Source organism: Lycorma delicatula, chromosome 8, assembly GCF_047948215.1.
Source record: "Lycorma delicatula isolate Av1 chromosome 8, ASM4794821v1, whole genome shotgun sequence".
In the NCBI taxonomy this organism is placed as follows: domain Eukaryota; kingdom Metazoa; phylum Arthropoda; class Insecta; order Hemiptera; family Fulgoridae; genus Lycorma; species Lycorma delicatula.
In genome coordinates, this window is record NC_134462.1 from 46,561,688 (window position 1) to 46,582,189 (window position 20,502).

The following is a 20,502-nucleotide window of genomic DNA, read 5'->3' on the forward strand; positions in this document are numbered from 1 at the left end:
CACAGATAATTCCAGTGAGAACAGTACATGAAAATGAGAAATGGTTCGGTGAGTTACTGTTAGACTATAAGTGAAAGAGATAATGCACTAATTTCATTCATAAATTGTAGAGTAGTTTTATTTGTGAACAGCAAAGGTATTTGCACTGAAGCAACTTTATACTTGTCTTATTTATTGTACTATTGTTGTTAATACAATAGTAGTGTGGTTAAAAGTGTTAAGACTAATGATCATGTTGTCTTTTATCAATGGGACTGAATTCTGATTTTCATTATTTATCTATCTGTAAATAAATCCTGATGATTACCTTAAATTCTGTTTTGTATGTAATCACTATTTATTATTACTATTATTATTATTGTTTGCGGTTGTCATCATTATTGTTGTGATTACTATTTTTTATTATATGTTTTATTATTGTAGTTTAATATTATTATTGATTTGTCTTGTTTTACTTATGTTTTTAAACCAATAAATAGTAATTATATAAACATTTCCAATAGCCAATTTCTCAATATCCTGATTGAGATGCAAACATGAGACAATATTGAAAAAATTGATGAAGAACTCAATAAAGCCCAGAGGAAAATAAATCGTACAGGTTTGTATATATTTTGATATTTTTAGGAGATGATGCACAAAATATTCAACAAATGATGTCAATAGTAAAATACAGTATGTAGAAGAAAATGATTGTAAGAAGAAATAAGACTATAAGCAATGAACATCTGCACAAAAGATGGGAGGATCAAATAAGCATAAGAATATAGGTACTTAGGCAGCACGTTAACAAAAGATTTCAAAACTGAAAATTAAATAAAATTAATATTTGTAATGGCTAATAACTGAAAAAAAAGGAAAAACAGTTATGTATAAGTAGTAAGACGGAGTTGGAATTGAAAAATATCCTGAGAATTGCCATATTTTGAGTTTTCTGTATGAAATTATAATGTGAATACTTAAGAAAAAAATGAAAAGCTTAAAGAATTTGAAGGTCATAGAGGAGATTGGAGAAGATTGAATGAATAGGACATGAAGAATAATGGATAAGAATGAATGAGAATAGAAGATTAATAAACAAATGGTGATTAGAAAAGTAAACTGGTTTTTGCTTCATTGTACTTCATTGTTTTATATTTCATTAGTGGAGAAGGATTGATTAAAACATTTATAAGGGATCAACAGAACAGCATAAAAAGGCCAGAAAATAGTAAACATTATTAACCATCTAAAAGAAAATGGAAATTATCAAGTAATCAAACTTTTAGCAGGAGTAGAAGAGAATGGAAAAGGACATGGTGTAAGAATTTTCCATGCCGTAGATAATCATAAGATGATGGAAGTACATAATACATAACACTTCAGTTTTAGTACAGTAAGTGGTTAGAAATAAAGTGGAAAAATAAATTATATGTGATTTATTTAGAATAAATACTGTAAACATAAAAGAAAATATACTTTAAATAATTAACAAATAAAATTAAAACAAAATATATCAGTACAATGCTTGTAAGAGAAAGTTTAAATCTATACAATAATTATTAGATTTTTTATTTTTTAAAAACTTCAGTATGTATAATAACATATATAATTAAATTATTAAATAACAGTCATTATCTCATACCTCATACTAGATATTCTATGCAAAAAAGTCACAACAATATATGTGGATTGTTAAGAAAAAATTGAATTTAAGGTTTTAGTAGCATGTATAACTTGCTTATGACCATTTTTAATTAAATTTTTAATGTACTGCGTACTATACAATCATTGTAAGTCAGCCTTTTCAACTTTCCATTGCAATAAAATAAATGAATCTAAGTTTACTAAATAAATGTAATTTTTTGCTAATTCTAAAATTTTAGATATCAGTTACAAAATTTTGAACGTTTTTTATATTTAAAAATGATAGATTTTCATCGAGTTAATGTATTCCATGTGGATTATAACATAACTGTCATTTACTATCATTCATAAATATAATAATCATACAGAATTTGGTAACCATTGTAAAATAATAACATTTTTAAAGAAATCTGTAGTTTTAATTTAATGCTTATATTTTAACTTATATACTCATATTATTCTTATTTCAAAGTTAATAATAATAATGGCAAGAAGAAATTAATGAATTAATTAGAATTGATTAATATCAATTCTAATTAATTCATAAAATTAATTAATTAGAATTGATATCAAACACAAAACAAATCTTCTATAGAATATTGAACTCTTTCACAATTATGTAGGAAATTCTGAAACACCCAACCTGTGTTTGCCTACAGTAAAAGAAGTTTAGAAATAAAGAAAGTTAAAATTACAAGTAAATATTAGTTCTAAAAGTGTTACATACTAAAATTATTAGTTAATTACATACTACAGTAAAAATAAATTTAATTTAATTTAACTAGCTAAGTGCTCTTTTCAAATATAAGTCCTGCCTCAAAAACTCACATTATCTCCCAGATACATGGGATACAAATGTCTCCCAGGGAGACATTTCTCCCAGTACAACATGAATTAAATTTTTTTTTATAAATTCCATTAATAATAATAATAACATTCATTTTTAAAGAAATTTTTTGTATTGACAACGTATTTCTGTTCAAAATATAGAAAAATTTACTAAATTAGATTCAGAATTACTGTGGTCCATGTTAACATGTCAAGGATTCTAACATTTATCTTATTTATAAGAAGATTTTTTTCTGTAGAAAGAAAGAAAGGAATTTTCAAAGTAAAAATAAATTTAGTAATTTTAAATTATTTAAATATAAATTCTTGTTTACTAAGAAAATTACAATCTTTATTATTGGGAAACAACTTTCTAACTTCCTGTATCTACGAAAAGTAAAATTGTTTCATTTTTGAAATTGTGTCAAATATGATAAAACAAGTTTCATAATAATTTTCTTTTGGAATAGCATCACAAATACCTACTTGGAGTTAACAGAAAATGATTATCATTTATCATTTACTACTTAGAACTCAGATCACATAAATGCTGAAATTCTTCATAAGCATTTGTTTTGAGAAATTACAAATTTTTATATTTTATTTTTATTCATATTTTAAATTCAGTTTGATGATATTTTACATTAAATTTAAGTTTCAGTGAAATTTTAACGAATCCCTAATACATTAATGAGTGTTTTAGAATTTTTATCTTGCATATAAATTTTCTACTTATTTTGTATCTACTCTCTTTTTGTAATTGTTTAGATTAATTTAACCATTAAATTGTTTTTAGATGGTTATAAAAGTATATTAATTGAAGTATTATTCCAATTTTAGTGAAAATATTCTAGTGAGAGCTACCTACAGTATAAGAATGTCTAAAAAGTGTCTTCAGACATAAAAATGCTGATATGAAAAAATTTATAGAAAATCTTATACAAAAAATTATTTTAGATGAAAAATTTCAGAAAATTTACAGTTTAAAAATGACAATTTTAAATAAAGCTGAGGCTTAAAATAGTGTTCCAGTTACAAAAAAAAATTAGGATAAATTTTAACTGATGAGTTCTTTGGAATCAGTTCTGAAGTTATCCAAGTTATGTACAAATCTCAGTAAACTTTACTACAATCTACTTAATGTCATTCTGCTTATAAGAAGAAATGCAACTGGCCTGTCAATTTAATTTTACTCTCCTGACAGTTATGTTATATTTTACAGAAAAGATACGTCGTAACATAAAGAAAATATCTTCAGTAAAATAATTTTTCCATTTACTTTTTTCAGTCATATTCTTTATCATTTTTAAAATTTCATTCATCTACCTTTCTCGGTAAAACTAAATTGTAACTTAACTATTGTTCTATGCTTCTTTAATTTTATTCTTGCAATGTATATTTTAAAGTTTACTACTACTTTCAAAAACCAATTAATACCCTTTTACGGCTTTTACCTACATTGTTGTTAAAAGTATTATTTAAGGACTTCTTTTCTTCTTGAAATATTAAATCATCAGCTTTACTATTAATTTTCTTTAATGTTAATAAAAATGTACCTTTTTTTACATGATTAATTTTGCCTTGATTATTTTGTTCATTTTGTCTAATCTCATTTGGGCGTTTTATTCTAATATCATTATATTTTATCATATCTTTTTCAATTTGCGTATTTTGATTTTTTATTAATAGTTCAGATGGTAATAACTTAACATATCCACTACTACTATCATGGTTATTATTATTTTTAATAATTATTTTATTGTTTTTTCTAGTAAAAAAATATCTTTGTAGTTTGTCTTCATCTAATATTTCAGAATTTAATTTACTTTTATTTTCTTCTCGTACATTATTGTTAACTATTTTCACCATCTCTTCTTCTTTTTTCTTTGTTTTGTTATTTATGTAATTATTATCATGATGATGTTTTATTGTGTTTACATTATTGTATCTATTATCAAAATCTGGCCATATTACAGAATTTAAATCTCTTTTAACTTTACTAATTATTTCTGTAGTATTATCCTGAAATATAAAAATGTTATTATTATTAAAAAATAGGTTTATGAAAACTTACTTTCTAAATACCTGGAAGCATGCTTCCAAAAGATATTTTTTAAAACTACGATACAGGTATTTCCTTAATGCTGTCTCACATTTTCTGTAGTTAATGGCAGTCGTCTTAAAGTAATTAAATTCATTCTTTTAGTATATGGTTAAGTAGGATAATCATGGTCTGTATAGTATTTGTTCATTTAATGTATAATTTTTAAAATTATTTCAATATTTAATAATCAAAACACTTTTGAACAATATTTATAAACACATTAAATTTGATAAAAGTGAAATAATAAATGAACAAAACACAAATTATGTACTCTATTTGAACAAATACTTAATAGGTTTTATAACCATTTTACAATGAGTACCACTAAAAATGATATCATCTGTGATATCATTGAAGAAGGAATTGCACTGATACATATTTAAAAAGTGAGCTAGAATAAATTTATTATATTATATAAGATTAAAATGTAATTTTTTATTTAGATCATAAATTTCTTTTTTCTAATTACTTAATTTTAGGTTTTTTGTTTCTTCCAGAATTGTTCATTGAAAAATTATTAATTTTTTTGTGATTGATTCATCACATAAACTTGTTTGTGCTTGGGAATGTGGAATGAAGATTTTATAATGTATAAAAAGATTCCATGATGACCAGGATCTGAATGCAGGATCATCTGAATGAAAGGATGTGATGCTACCATACCATTCCTACTATTTAGAACTATAAATTCACATCTTTTATCTGCCATATTTAGAATCTACTGTTTTATAATTTAACGTTATTTTTATAAATTGTACCGGATCTGAATGACTCAAATTTCATATTTTTTATGTCACTCTCTGTTAAATACTAAGTCTATAAAATTTACCTTTCTTATAATCAAATAGTGTGATCCACAGTGATCTCATAATTGAATTTTACAGCTTTATTCCAGGAGAATATTTAGAATTGAAGAAGTTAAGAAACATCAACTATCTATAAATTTTTATCTGAAAAATCTTAAACTTAACAAATTTTTTGAGTAGGGTAAAATATTTTAGACTAATAGTTCCATGTGTGTTTTTTAGCTTATCATCTGACAGTCATGACAAAAAGAAATGCTCAATCAGTCTGGCACTAGATAATGCATATCAACAATCTATATGACCAGAAACAATGTTTCCCACTATTTTCTTTAGAACATTATTGGTTAAAAAGTACACAACAAAAGCTACCTAATATTTTTATATCTCATACTTACACTTCAACTTCTCTTTTTTTCAACAGAAATGGTGAGAACAGTAAATGAAAACTGGTTCTTAATCAAGGAGTTGTAAAGGTAGGAGACAGTTAATTTTGCCATAGATGACACTACAGTTTGGAAGCTTTTTTATGTTTAACAAAATTATTACATTGTTTTGTTATTAAGGAAATGATTTCAGGACAAAAAACTTACATTATAAAAACTTTACCTTAGCCTGAGCAAAGCATTCTCTCAAACCACCCTTCTTTAAAATCCTTATTTAAAAACTGTTCAGTGTAAGAAATGAAATCAAATTATCTTAATATTTTTTTTTTAATTGTTATTTATTACTTTGTTTAAATAACTTTTTTAGTTTAAAATAATGCAACATTATAACGAAACATTTATATAAATAACTTTATTTGAAATTCTTAGTTGATGTAAAACTGTTATAAGAATATTTCTTTAGTACTATTTTACTGCAGAGGAGAGCTTCTCTGAAGTGTTATTAATCTTAGAATCAACTTAATGAATCATAAAATAAATGAAAGAATCCCAAATTCAAACTAGGAATTAAAAGTTGGACCAGACTTATGAAAGCCAGTATCTACACAAGGTATTATGAATTACAATAAGTTTTATATTATTCAATATGTTAGTGGAAAAATTCTGATTATAAGCGTAGAAGTATTAAAAAAAAAGTGTAGCAAAAAGATAATTAAAAATAAACTTTAATTATAAAAATACAGTTTGGAAGATAAAACCAGATAATAATAACTGGTTTAAATTAAGGGATAATAAAACGGATTCATAAAAGAATGGTGGGGTATAAGACATAAATAAATAAATAAAATAAAATATTTTTGTTTCATTATGGATTCCTTTGTTGCTCACAAATGTTCAATTAATATTAAGTTTCTGACTCTATATGATGTATCACATCTTCTGCTATGGTTATAATTGCTTCTTTAATTATTTCCTTTAAGTGATTACAGACATATAATTTTTGCAGATAAACAATATTTTTAATGTATCCCCACAAGGAGTTAGGTTTTATATTTTGAATGCCAGGGTACAGGTCCTTCTTAGCCAATCCATCTAAACGCAGATTTTTCACACAAATCTTTATTACGAATGCATTAAAGTGTGAGGTGCAGCATTTTATTGGAAATAAATCTAGTGGACATTTTCGACTTCATCCACTTGAGGAAAGCAATAAGTAATAAATCAGGATAAACATTTCCATTAATAGTCTTTTCAATAAAGAAAAATGTCCAGTTACATAATTTTTCATTAAAATACACTAAACATTAATTTTAGGCATTCTTTGTCAAACATTACATGTTGATTTTTCTCATATTCATGAATTATGTCTATAAACACATCTATTAAGATGAAAAATAGCTTTACTTTAAAAATAACATCATTTTAGAAGTGGTTCATTTTCAGAAAAAGTTTTCAAAAATTTCAGCAGTGAATTGGAAATATTTTTCAGCATTAGATGGTTTTACTTTTTACAGTATCTGAATTTGTTCACATAGAAGTACAATTTTTTGCATAGGTCTTTATGAATGGTTACTTTTGGAATTTGTAACTCAAGGGTTCAAGGGTTTAGATTTATTAGTTGTAGATTGTTTAATTTGTTAAACGTTTTATTCTTTGATACTGTTGGCCTCTTGGTGATATATCTACATGAGAAGAAATCCTGTTTCTTTGAACCAGTGTTGTATATTATTTTCATGTGATAGCTTCTCTCAAATTCACAATGAACTAAAATTATTGACTTAGTTTAGCATACAACAAAAAAGCACTGTGCATTTTTGAAATTGAAAACATAGTAAACAATGTAATGATTAAAATGGGTACCTAGATAATTTCTCAAAATTACCCTAATCCCATGATCTGAGCTACTGAACTCTATCCTTTTATTATGATCCCTTTTACAGATGAATACTACTTTAAGAATGATATAACTAGGATCGTTAGGATCCTAGTTGTCAAAAATTTCATTTTTTTATAATGCCAGAATAGTATTATGGAAGAAAAGAGGTAATATCAAATTATTCTCAATATTTGTTTTTAAACAAATATTGTACGTTGTACTTTAATATCATTCAATAAGAAATTAAATTTCAATTGTGATGCTTAAATAAAAATTTCAGGTAAAATAATAACCTTTAAAATTATATTGCCAATTTTTAATTTATTTTTTTAGTTTTATTATTAATCATAAATACTTTTGCTAACCTGATTTGAATTATTTGTTGAAATTGGTAATTCACAGGAACCACAAGTTGAATTTTTGTCTGCTGACAATATGGCTTGTTTTACATATGGGTAATTTACCATTGACCATGGAAATGTAAAATGTTCAGTCAACTTTCCACATCTGTAAATCAAGGTATATTACTTTAATTAAGTGTAATTACATATTTCATGAAAGTTTGATATGATAATTTATTTACTTTTGTAGAAAACTTATATACACGAGAAAAAATTAATTTATTTTAAAAAGGTAAATTTTTTACCTGTTAAATATATAAACATGATCAACATCAGCTTGCATTTTCTTCCATATGTGTTCATCTTGCTGTTCTTGAAAAACTGGTATCTCACCAGCTAAAGATGATAATCTTTCAAGATTTGTATGGCTTGTTTTTTTATTAATTATTTTGAAAGATATATCTGTAATATTTTGTTTTAGCAAGCTAGTCCGCAATTGGTTCATCCTGTAAAATACAATATACATTTGATAAAAATTTAAAAAAGGCAATAAAAATATATATTAAAAATATATATATATATAATTTCAATTGTACAAAATATTAAAATTCTACAAAGAAACTTTAAGTGGTTCATACAGATGAAAAAAGATCTCTTGATTCCAGGGATAAATTTAACTGATATAAGGGATAAGAGATAAAATTTAAGAAGAAAATCTAAGTTTGTGAAGGTGTTCAGAAATGAACCAGAGTGTAACAGTAAAACACTGTCACAAGGAAGGAAGGAACAAACATAGTTTGAGAATAAAGGTGAGCTGGAAGAAAAGGAAATCAGACAAGTATTAACTACGAGTATAAATGTGGTCCTATAGTGGCCAGTGATGAGAGAGAAAAAAACAGAAGAGATTTTCACATTTGCTTTTTAGTTTTCCATCAACTAAAACAAAAATAACAATTATACTATCCATGGTGTGCTATAGTACTTAAAAAAACATATCTTTCAAATAAAAAGGAAAAATATTGGTTGTCTTCATTTTTTGCGTAGAACCTCTTTGTCAGATCTAGGTGTTCATCTTTCAATAGTATGATGACAGATAGATCATTTTACAGTTAAATACAATTAATAGGTTATTCTGTATATAGGCTGTGCAGGCTTGAAGATAGCCTGCAAGACAAACACAATAGCCTTAATTTCACACCAGAATTCCTAACAGACTGCAACTGTATCTTGTTAATAGTTGTCATGAAATAAGCCAAGGATAAAACACACTAGGTTCTGCTCTAAGAATTTATTCTTATATCAGGATGTTAGAAAATACTTGGATGAATAAGAGTGATGTTTTATTTTGAACTATTATGTGATAAATGACTCACATTGCATTAATGAGTATTTTATTGACAATGGAAGGAGTCAGTTAGCTTCAAAAGGCATTTGGAAGAAGAATTTTCATTAATTTTAAAGTGAGTCATTTAATAACTTAGTATTATAAAGTTTCATTGTATTATTCAAAGAAAGATATTCTACTTTTATAGATGAAAATATATCTCTTTTTATATCCCTAGGGATCATTTTCAAATATATCTCTTTTTATATCCCTAGGGATCATTTTCATAATTTATAGCTATTGAGTTTTCAAGCACCCTCTGAATAAAAACATTTTGTAATTTCAGTAATCTTAATTAAATTAAAATATTAAGATTTAATTGTGAATGATTGAAACCTCCAATTTAAATTCCATATTATTTAAAATTCAAAAGGCAGCAGAATAATTAAATCAAAATTCTTAAATTCTTTTGTTCTCTGTTTAGAAAGTTGGAATAAGCATATTGATAAGTTACTTCAAACACTATTTTCATTTTTTGAGAGTTGAATTTTTAAAAATATTTCTTATCAGTCAGACCTAAGTGGAACCTCCAGCAAAATTTTAATTTTTTGTATTGAAGGATTCAGAAGAAATTGAGATGAGGAACTGAGTGTTGAAAGTAATTTTCTGGTTATTTAACTGATCAATAAGTGAAGTTTTAATTAAACATGATTTTGTCAAGGTGGTGGTAAGGGCGAACATTTGGCTTCCTATGCAGATGGTTTATAGTTGGAGGCCAAGCCAGACAAGTTTTTATTGCTACTTTTGATTCTTCTACAGTCTTCCACCCACCACACTATTGTTGAATTCTAATCAGTAAGACATCCCAGTCTGCCAACTCAAGATTGCAGTTAGCTCTAGTTACTCTGTGAATGAAGGATGTAGCTTCCTATGGACCTTAATTCAATAAAGCTGCTCAAGTTATCTAGAAGCTTTCAAATACCACAATAATTCAATAATAAATCAATCAACCAAGTCTGATAAAAGATATTTATTCACTTTTTATCTGTAAATTAAAACCTTTTAATATTTGAATGATTCACTTGTTTGTGGTAAATTATTTGAGGAAAATAGTCCCCCATAACACAAAAGAGAAAAATAATAAAAATTAATTAAAATTATACTTAATATAAATAAATATAGACTTTCACTTTCATTTCAGTAATGTAAATTGGCACCAGTTTATTTTTTAAAAAAACGATAAATAAGATAAAACATGAGTATGAGCAGCCACACTCATGCATGCGCATGTGTATGATTGATTTTTATACATACATACCCTCTTCCCCCCATACACACACACACCATCTGAAAATAAAGTGATTAATATTTAATTTTACTTACAGATTTGCTTGCTGTAAACACAATTGTCACAATGCATCAAGGAATGCTATAACATTTATTTGATTCAGTGTCACAATGTTTTGTTGCTGAATTGTCACAAGAGGTGCTTCACTACATTGAGGTAGTGTACTGTAAACTACTGGTATTGAATATAGAAAACAAAGTAATGTAACCAACTGTAAAAAAAAAATAAAATAAAAAAGAAATAATAATAATAATAATATAAATATATATATATATATATATATATATATATATATATTTATTTATTTATTAAAATGTGTCAGCACTCCCTCTTTTTTGTTCACATATGACCACTGTAAATGAAGTATAAAAAATAGTTGTATATAGATATATAAACATAAAAGTATGTTAATAGTAGAATCTAAAAATATAAATATTTGATTTGATTTTCATGCATTATTTTTTGCTGATGTACAATTTTTTTGGATTGTATATGCTTAATAGTTCTTTTGTTTCCATATGGATTATATGATTGACCTAAGAAGGTGTAGTTGTATCCATTACACAACTATTTTTAATGTGATTTACTTATCTGTTCATTTTAATTTTATTGTAATTAGTACAAATAAATTCCTTATGCATCACAACATGATATTCAGGACTGCCACTCCACTGACCACTCAGGTGGAGTTACAGTATCTCCACTTTTCATTGAAAAGGTTCTGGGTTGAAATTCTGGCTAGGATTGACATTTTTCTTGTGGTAAAAAATTTATTGTATCATAAAAAAAGGGAGACTATAATATTATGCATTATTCTGTTGTTGCCAGTGTGAATAAATTAATAATTACATGTATCAGTTTGTGAATTCAACGATAGTTAGTTAATTTATGAATTCTATTTTATTTTTACAAATTTTCCTGAAAATATTAGTTTCTATTCTATTATGGTGTCTTATTTCATTAATGATTATAAAAAAAAAATAATAACTTTTCAATAACTTTCAGTTTAGTCTGTAAATTCAAGTTTATGGTAATGATCTTTTCAACTTTCCGTTAATGATTTCATGTTCATTATTCACTTTGTTGTATGTTATTAATGTCTCCACACATCTAAACAATTGTATCCAGTGACAGGGATGGATATTTAGTTTATGTGTTCTAAGAGATATAAAAACACAATTATGACTTTCAAAGCACATGTTATGCTACGTAAAATATTTTATTTAAACTAAACGTTTTATAACATTTTTACCACTAAATTATTTTATGTGAATGAATTCTAACAATTTTCACTAAACCAGGAGAAGGCCTCTGGAATGATTTATAGGTATTTCAAATATTAAATTAAAAATATTGTTGTATATTACTAACATCTCCACATATCTAACCAATTGTATCCAGTGACAGGGTAAAGTTTCTTATTAACATTTCAAAATACTTTTAATATCAGATACTTTTTTCTATATACCATTTACTATATAGACTTTTTTTAATCTATATTAACCAAACTATATTAACTGTTATAGACAGATATTTCTTTTAAAAATTCTCTTATTTACAGACATTACATAACCAGTGGAAAGATGATATCTAAAGATTAATTTAATTCTAAAAAAATGAAAATGATTCTATTTTATAGAATAATTTGCCTACTGAGTTTAAAAGAATTTAAAGGTATATGATTACATCCAAATTACAAAACAATATCTCCTTGACAAATATTCAATGTTAATATTGATCCAAAGAGTAAACACATTATTAAGCATTTTTTTGTTTGCTGTACAATAATTTACATTATTTATGTTTGTATTTATTAAAAAATGAGACTAATATACAGCTTGTTGAAATAATACCATTATCAATCTACACAAAACCTTTCACAAAATAAAATTGTATAATTTATTTAACACAGTAAATTTATTACAAAGTATTATACAATTATAAATGATTATTATTTTATCTATCATAATTAAATTTTAATAACAGTTTGAAAATTGTTTGACAAAATCAACTGCAATTTTTATGAGCTTAAAATATTTAGTTTATGTTTTCTAAGGGACATATAAAAATGCAGTTATGACTATCAAAGCCTATATTATCCTACGTAAAATATTTTAGTAAAAAACTACAACTTTTATCAGCTTTTTACTATTAAATTATTTTATTTGAATGAATTCTAACAATTTTTACTAAATCAGGAAGAAGCCCTTTGGAATGATTTAATCATCCTCTGAAGTAACACCTTATGGTGGTTTCACAGACAAAACAGTAAAAAAAGATTTAAAAAAAAGAGAAATGATTTAAAGATATTTGAAATATTAACCTCCCTGTGAAGATAATGATTAAATAAAAAATATCTTCATCCAAATCTAAACTGCTAGTTCTGATTTTAAAACTACACTATCCAAAAGAAAGTTTTTTTGTGTTCAATTGTGTAGGATTGATCGAAGTCGTTATTGTAGATATAGAGATTAAAAATATAATTATTTGTCGAGAAAAGATTATATTTTACTTTTATTTATAAAATAATTCTAGACTTTCAGAACCTAATAAATAAATTTGAATAAAAAATAAAAATGTCTAATACATTACCATTATTGATTTATTCTCCATTTTCAGTGATTATTCATTACAGTTGATGCATGATAACATACTCAAACACTGAACTGAATTTTCGTGCATTATCTTTTATAACATTAATCTTTATGAGTATTTTTTATTTATTTAACCTCTGAACTTTAGTAATCTATAAACTCAATTTATTTTGTTTCTTCTTATGAAATAACATAAAGGGTCATTGTTTTTGGTTGTAAGAATTTATTATGTGTTAAATTTTAATAGGTGTTTATCATTAATAAATGAATAACTTATATTATGGATTTTGTAAACTAAATTTTTATTAAATTTAAAATAAAACTATATTCTTTGTTTAAAATTAAAAAAAAAGAATATCAGTTTTAATTATTGTAAAAGATTCAAAATATTTTTAATATTTCATTATTAAAACACAAAGAAAATAAGATTTTCTCAAAATATTTCTATAAATATTTATAGAAAACTTAAGGTAGAGGACAGGAGGAACAGTTTTACCAGTCAATCTTGAAATGAAAATATAAAAGGAAAAGAGGTACATTGGAACTAACCTTAAGTAAATTTCCAGGTATAAAGTCCTCGCGGATACCAGTGTTCTTTGGTGGTTGGGTTTTCATTAACCACACATCTCAGAAATGGTCGACCTGAGACTGTATAAGACTAAACTTCACTTACACTCATACATATCATCCTCATTCATCCTCTGAAGTAATACTTGACTGCGATTCCCAGAAACTAAACAGAAAAAAGAGAAGGTATAAAGACCACTCACTGTGTTGGTTTCAAAATTATGAAAAGTGTCCTAAATCATGAGATAAAGTAACAGAATATTCATTTATAAGCACAACAATCAAGGAATGTATTAATTAATCAGACTGTTAAATAAAATAATTTAAAAAAATCAAAGGATTAATCAAAATAGAATATAAACTTACAATTATATAAACTTAGTTATAGAATTAATATAAACAAAAAGTAAATAAAATAGAATATATAATTATTTACTGTAGATAACAGTTGCTTTTGCCAGTCTATTTTTTATATCTGGTATACTTCATCCTATGTTGATACAGAATATTTTTTTAATATAATTGCAAAAAACGTTTTGATTTATTGCTATAATTAATAATAAATCTCAACACTAAAAATAATTGATGTTAAAACTAATTTTTTTTTAAACTGTTAATACAATAGCTATTATTTATAATAATGGAAAATTGCTATCATTAAACAGTAAGAAATATTATTATACTGCATGAATAAATTTAATTATCTATTTGTATATGGAAATTTTTAAACTTTATTATTAAATTAGTTGATCATTACTTTACTATAAATTAAAATAATTACATTTGGGAGAGAAAAAGAAAGAAAGAAAGAGAGAGAGAGAGAGAGAGAGATACAGACAGACATAGAATGATTAATTATTAATAGTAGTATAATATACTACGGAAATATGATTCCATGATTTTAACAATAAAAATAAAAATTAATTCAAAATAAAAGCAAAAAAATAATTAATATTTTACTCTGCTGTGAACATAATCATATAAGGTTAAATCTAATTTTCCTTTGTATGTATAAATATATTTTTCTCTAATTATGGTAATTTATTAAAGCTTTGCTAACAAAATCAGAATTATGTCATTAATCACAATACTAAAGCTAATTCTATTATCTACCAAAGGAAATACATCAGCATTTCATAAATCTCCATCATATGTAACAGTAACTCTCATTATAACTTTCACTATGATTAAACTAAACTGTAGTTGATATTACAGACTGTTTTATAATTAAATATTAATAACATGAAAAAAAAATCTTGTATTAAAATGTGTTAGTTTAATATTTTCATATTAAAAATATTATTTCATTTAACTCTGTTTGATTAAACTGTAAGGTGGAATATGATTAAACTTGGGGAAAAAGCAAAGATTTTCTTTCTGAATAAGATGGTTCTAGGAGATTGTTTTCAAAGTGGTATATTGATTTTATTTGTCTAGTCTTGAAAATGATTTTATTTTAAACCGTACATACTGGGTATTTCAGGTAGTTAGGAATCCCATTAATTTAATTATTCATTTAATATAGTACTTTTATTAAGTTAATTTGTATATTTTTAGTTATATAAATGTACTGGATTTTGCAATATTTTATGTTGTGTATGAAATACTGAGCTGTTACCACTCCATCACAGAGGTTGCTGCAGTAGAGTTTACAGTATATGTTGCATTTTTTCATCCACATTTTCACCAAAGTTAATATTTTTAAAATTAGCACGTACAAAGGGCATTTGTCAGGCAGCAACTTCTTAAATGAGGGATAAAATGCTGCCTATATAAGAATTACAGATATAGAACTATCACTAAAGCAGTTAATAGGTTTTTAAACTTGGTAAGCAGTTGTATTTTAAACTAGAAATATTGCATTACCCCAATTTTGAAATGGAAAATTTTATGAAAATCATATTATGAAACACTAAGGATTCTTAATGAAAAATTTTGTAAATTTTATAAAAATCAGTAAGCATGTTTGGGTACAACTGCATCATAAGACAGAAACAGACAGACAAAATGCCAAAAGATTGAGATTGATTTCCTTCATTCAGTCAGATATTATTATTTAGTGGATTATTGATAGAATTTTATAAACTGTGTTTAATTTAGGAGGGAGTTAAGATTATGTAGTTCATATGATTTTAAATATAATTTTTCTACTTGAAGATTGCTTTAACTCTTACCAACCAACTAAAAAAGCCGGCTTCTGTGGCATGAGTGGTAGCGTCTCAGCCTTTCATCCAGAGGTCCTAGGTTCAAATCCCGGTCAGGCATGGCATTTTTACACATGTTACAAATCATTCATCTCATTCTCCAAAGCAATTATTAATGGTGGCCCTGGAGGTTAAAGAAAAAAGCTACTAGAACTAGAATGTTAGCTTTTTTTTGTGTCAGAGGAGGAGAAAGCTCTACCAGTCACTGTATGCCCAACCATACGGTAGTGTTGGACTCTCATTGATTAAAACCCCTACCTATCACCCTCATGATGCCGGACCTACTATATCTTGTATTACACAATATTGTGAGTGTATAACAAAGCCCCATTGTGGTGTGTCATTGAAGCACCTGCTGCAGCAGTCCTGCGGCCATCATCATAGGCAGCTACTCCAGCAAGCAGGGGCACCTCTACTAGCACTCAGGTGTCCAACACCAGTACCTACTCTTCTGACTTCATTTTCATAATCATCGTGACCATTTTCATTACAGACAACCAATTCTCTGGACTGTGGAGCATCTTTATGACAAAGTTGTCAGTAGTTATCTCTTCCGATACTTCTCCACACATCTCTCTTTGCGAGGCGCATCGGCTACAGCTGAAAATTTTTGTGTTCCGGTGTATCACACTGCTCGGATTGGAAGAACACCTTCTTTGGAGGTATAGGTAGGAGTTGAACAATCCATGACCCATTAAAAACTGGGCCATTTCAAAATTCAACTCCTCTCACTCTAAACAACTATTCAAAATACTTTCCTACTCTGCCAATGCCTCGTTGCTATCTTCTTTGATATCAGGAAGGCGTACGACACAGCGTGGTGACGTGGTATTCTAAACACTCTTAAAAAATGTTAAGGGCAATATGCTTGCCTTTATTAGGGGTTTCTTAAATGACCAAGCTTTCAGTGTTCGTGTTGGAGATTCTTTGTTGGGAAGCATCACCATGGAGAATGGATTCCCTCAAAGAAATGGAATGTCTAGTTCGCTAAAGCCATGTACAGTGTTACTGAATGTATGCAGCCACCTCTTTCATTTCTTTATTTGTTGATTTTGCTATATATATATATATATATATATATATATATATATCAAGACCCATTCAACAGCCCACAGCTGGATTACAGCAGAATACTATATCTTGCCTTGAAGTTTGGTCCAAGGCTTCACCTTTTCGCCTGAGAAAACAAAATGTGAATTTTTTTTCATGCGAGACTCTTTCATTCAACAAGTCTTTCTCAACATAAAGTCAATTGCTATCTCTTCAGATGTTAAATTTTTAGGTTTGTTTTTTGATGGCCGTTTTAAGTGGGACAAATGATTAAAAACTAAATATGCCAAACTCCTAGATATGCTGCTATTCTATTAGGTTAATACTTCCATTTCAATCAGGGCTTGGATTTCAGTCTTTAGTTGTCCTCTAAGAAGCCATCAATATTCTGTGCGCCTGGTGTCTCCATTCTGATGGCAAAAATTTTCTCACGTTATTCTTTTTTCAAACCTTTCTGGAATATTTTCTTCATGTTAGTCTCCACCAACCTATATTCCAGCGGACTCCCACTTTACTCTCCCACCGATCCTGTAAATTTTTGTGCATTTCTAAAAGCTTTTGATAGGATTCCCGCACACCTTTGTTCTCATTCCACTCTTCTAACTAGTTTCATGAGCCTATCGTTCTAATTGTTCAGATTTTATTATTATTAATATTCTTTTAGGTTAATACTTTAGTTCTATTAGTTAGTACTTAATAACTTGGTTGTCCAAGTTGTGGCAACGAAAATGTTGCATTTAAAATCCTAACTATTATCGAGAAAGCTGTGAAACCATATAAAGGAGGGTATTTAAAAAATGCTTATGCAGATTAAATAGCCGATTCGACAATTTGTTGTTATAAGATTTATAAAACCGAAAAAACATATTGCGTAACTTATTGTAATTTATAAGTAATTGTAATATGTCATTTTATCTATTGGAGTTTTTTTTTTTTTTTTTGTCTTCAGTCATTTGACTGGTTTGATGCAGCTCTCCAAGATTCCCTATCTAGTGCTAGTCGTTTCATTTCAGTATACCTTCTACATCCTACATCCCCAACAATTTGTTTTACATACTCCAAACGTGGCCTGCCTACACAATTTTTCCCTTCTACCTGTCCTTCCAATATTAAAGCGACTATTCCAGGATGCCTTAGTATGTGGCCTATAAGTCTGTCTCTTCTTTTAACTATATTTTTCCAAATGCTACTTTCTTCATCTATTTGCCGCCATACCTCTTCATTTGTCACTTTATCCACCCATCTGATTTTTAACATTCTCCTATAGCACCGCATTTCAAAAGCTTCTAATCTTTTCTTCTCAGATACTCCGATTGTCCAAGTTTCACTTCCATATAAAGCGACACTCCAAACATACACTTTCAAAAATCTTTTCCTGAGATTTAAATTAATTTTTGATGTAAACAAATTATATTTCTTACTGAAGGCTCGTTTAGCTTGTGCTATTCGGCATTTTATATCGGTCCTGCTTCGTCCATCTTTAGTAATTTTACTTCCCAAATAACAAAATTCTTCTACCTCCATAATCTTTTCTCCTCCTATTTTCACATTCAGCGGTCCATCTTTGTTATTTCTACTACATTTCATTACTTTTGTTTTGTTCTTGTTTATTTTCATGCGATAGTTTTTGCGTAGGACTACATCTATGCCGTTCATTGTTTCTTCTAAATCCTTTTTACTCTCGGCTAGAATTACTATATCATCAGCAAATCGTAGCATCTTTATCTTTTCACCTTGTACTGTTACTCCGAATCTAAATTGTTCTTTAACATCATTAACTGCTAGTTCCATGTAAAGATTAAAAAGTAACGGAGATAGGGAACATCCTTGTCGGACTCCCTTTCTTATTAGGGCTTCTTTCTTATGTTCTTCAATTGTTATTGTTGCTGTTTGGTTCCTGTACATGTTAGCAATTGTTCTTCTATCTCTGTATTTGAACCCTAATTTTTTTAAAATGTTGAACATTTTATTCCAGTCTACGTTATCGAAAGCCTTTTCTAGGTCTATAAACGCCAAGTATGTTGGTTTGTTTTTCTTTAATCTTCCTTCTACTATTAATCTGAGGCCTAAAATTGCTTCCCTTGTCCCTATACGTTTCCTGAAACCAAATTGGTCTTCTCCTAACACTTCTTCCACTCTCCTCTCAATTCTTCTGTATAAAATTCTAGTTAAGATTTTTGATGCATGACTAGTTAAACTAATTGTTCTGTATTCTTCACATTTATCTGCCCCTGCTTTCTTTGGTATCATAACTATAACACTTTTTTTGAAGTCTGATGGAAATTCCCCATTTTCACAAATATTACACACCAGTTTGTATAATCTATCAATCTCTTCCTCACCTGCACTGCGCAGTAATTCTACAGGTATTCCGTCTATTCCAGGAGCCTTTCTGCCATTTAAATCTTTTAATGCTCTCTTAAATTCAGATCTCAGTATTGTTTCTCCCATTTCATCCTCCTCAACTTCCTCTTCTTCCTCTATAACACCATTTTCTAATTCATTTCCTCCGTATAACTCTTCAATATATTCCACCCATCTATCGACTTTACCTTTCGTATTATATATTGGTGTACCATTTTTGTTTAACACATTATTACATTTTAATTTATGTACCCCAAAATTTTCCTTAACTTTCCTGTATGCTCCGTCTATTTTACCAATGTTCATTTCTCTTTCCACTTCTGAACACTTTTCTTTAATCCACTCTTCTTTCACCAGTTTGCACTTCCTGTTTATAGCATTTCTTAATTGCCGATAGTTCCTTTTACTTTCTTCATCACTAGCATTCTTATATTTTCTACGTTCATCCATCAGCTGCAATATATCGTCTGAAACCCAAGGTTTTCTACCAGTTCTCTTTATTCCGCCTAAGTTTGCTTCTGCTGATTTAAGAATTTCCTTTTAACATTCTCCCATTCTTCTTATACATGTTCTACCTTATCTTTTTTACTCAGACCTCTTGCGATGTCGTCCTCAAAAATCTTCTTTACCTCCTCTTCCTCAAGCTTCTCTAAATTCCACCGATTCACCTGACACCTTTTCTTCAGGTTTTTAAACCCCAATCTACATTTCATTATCACCAAATTATGGTCGCTATCAATGTCTGCTCCAGGGTAAGTTTTGCAGTCAACGAGTTGATTTCTAAATCTTTGCTTAACCATGATATAATCTATCTGATACCTTGCAGTATCGCCTGGCTTTTTCCAAGTGTATATTCTTCTATTATGATTTTTAAATTGGGTGTTGGCAATTACTAAATTATACTTCGTGCAAAACTCTATAAGTCGGTCCCCTCTTCTATTCCTTTTGCCCAGCCCGAATTCACCCACTATATTTCCTTCCTTGCCTTCTCCAATGCTTGCATTCCAATCTCCAACTATTATTAAATTTTCATCTCCTTTTACGTGTTTAATTGCTTCATCAATCTCTTCGTATACACACTCTACCT

At 27.5% G+C, this 20,502-nt stretch overlaps 1 protein-coding gene across 2 annotated transcripts; it reads right to left on the reverse strand.

Moving 5' to 3' along the window:
• Positions 1-1,403: 1,403 nt before the first annotated feature.
• LOC142328629 (uncharacterized) lies at positions 1,404-13,921 on the reverse strand. Of its 2 annotated transcripts, none has more exons than XM_075372477.1 (5): positions 13,780-13,921; positions 10,672-10,847; positions 8,270-8,470; positions 7,989-8,130; positions 1,404-4,476 (listed from the first exon to the last, which is right to left on the reverse strand). In XM_075372477.1, exons 3-5 carry the CDS (start codon positions 8,467-8,469, stop codon positions 3,874-3,876), a joined length of 945 nt encoding a protein of 314 aa, XP_075228592.1. In that variant the 5' UTR covers position 8,470; positions 10,672-10,847; positions 13,780-13,921; the 3' UTR covers positions 1,404-3,873. The 2 variants fall into 2 exon arrangements, with proteins under 2 accessions (XP_075228592.1, XP_075228591.1); XM_075372476.1 differs by lacking the exon at positions 13,780-13,921 and adding an exon at positions 13,229-13,342.
• Positions 13,922-20,502: the final 6,581 nt, after the last annotated feature.

What these genes read in the sequence shown, in the direction of transcription:
- LOC142328629 (XM_075372477.1), bottom strand. Translation starts at nt 8,469, where the DNA reads ATGAACCAATTGCGGACTAGCTTGCTAAAACAAAATATTACAGATATA. An exon ending in CATGTTTATATATTTAACAG is followed by an intron (nt 8,131 to 8,269) that starts GTAAAAAATTTA and finishes CTTGATTTACAG; the next exon opens with ATGTGGAAAGTTGACTGAAC. An exon ending in CAACAAATAATTCAAATCAG is followed by an intron (nt 4,477 to 7,988) that starts GTTAGCAAAAGT and finishes TTTATATTTCAG; the next exon opens with GATAATACTACAGAAATAAT.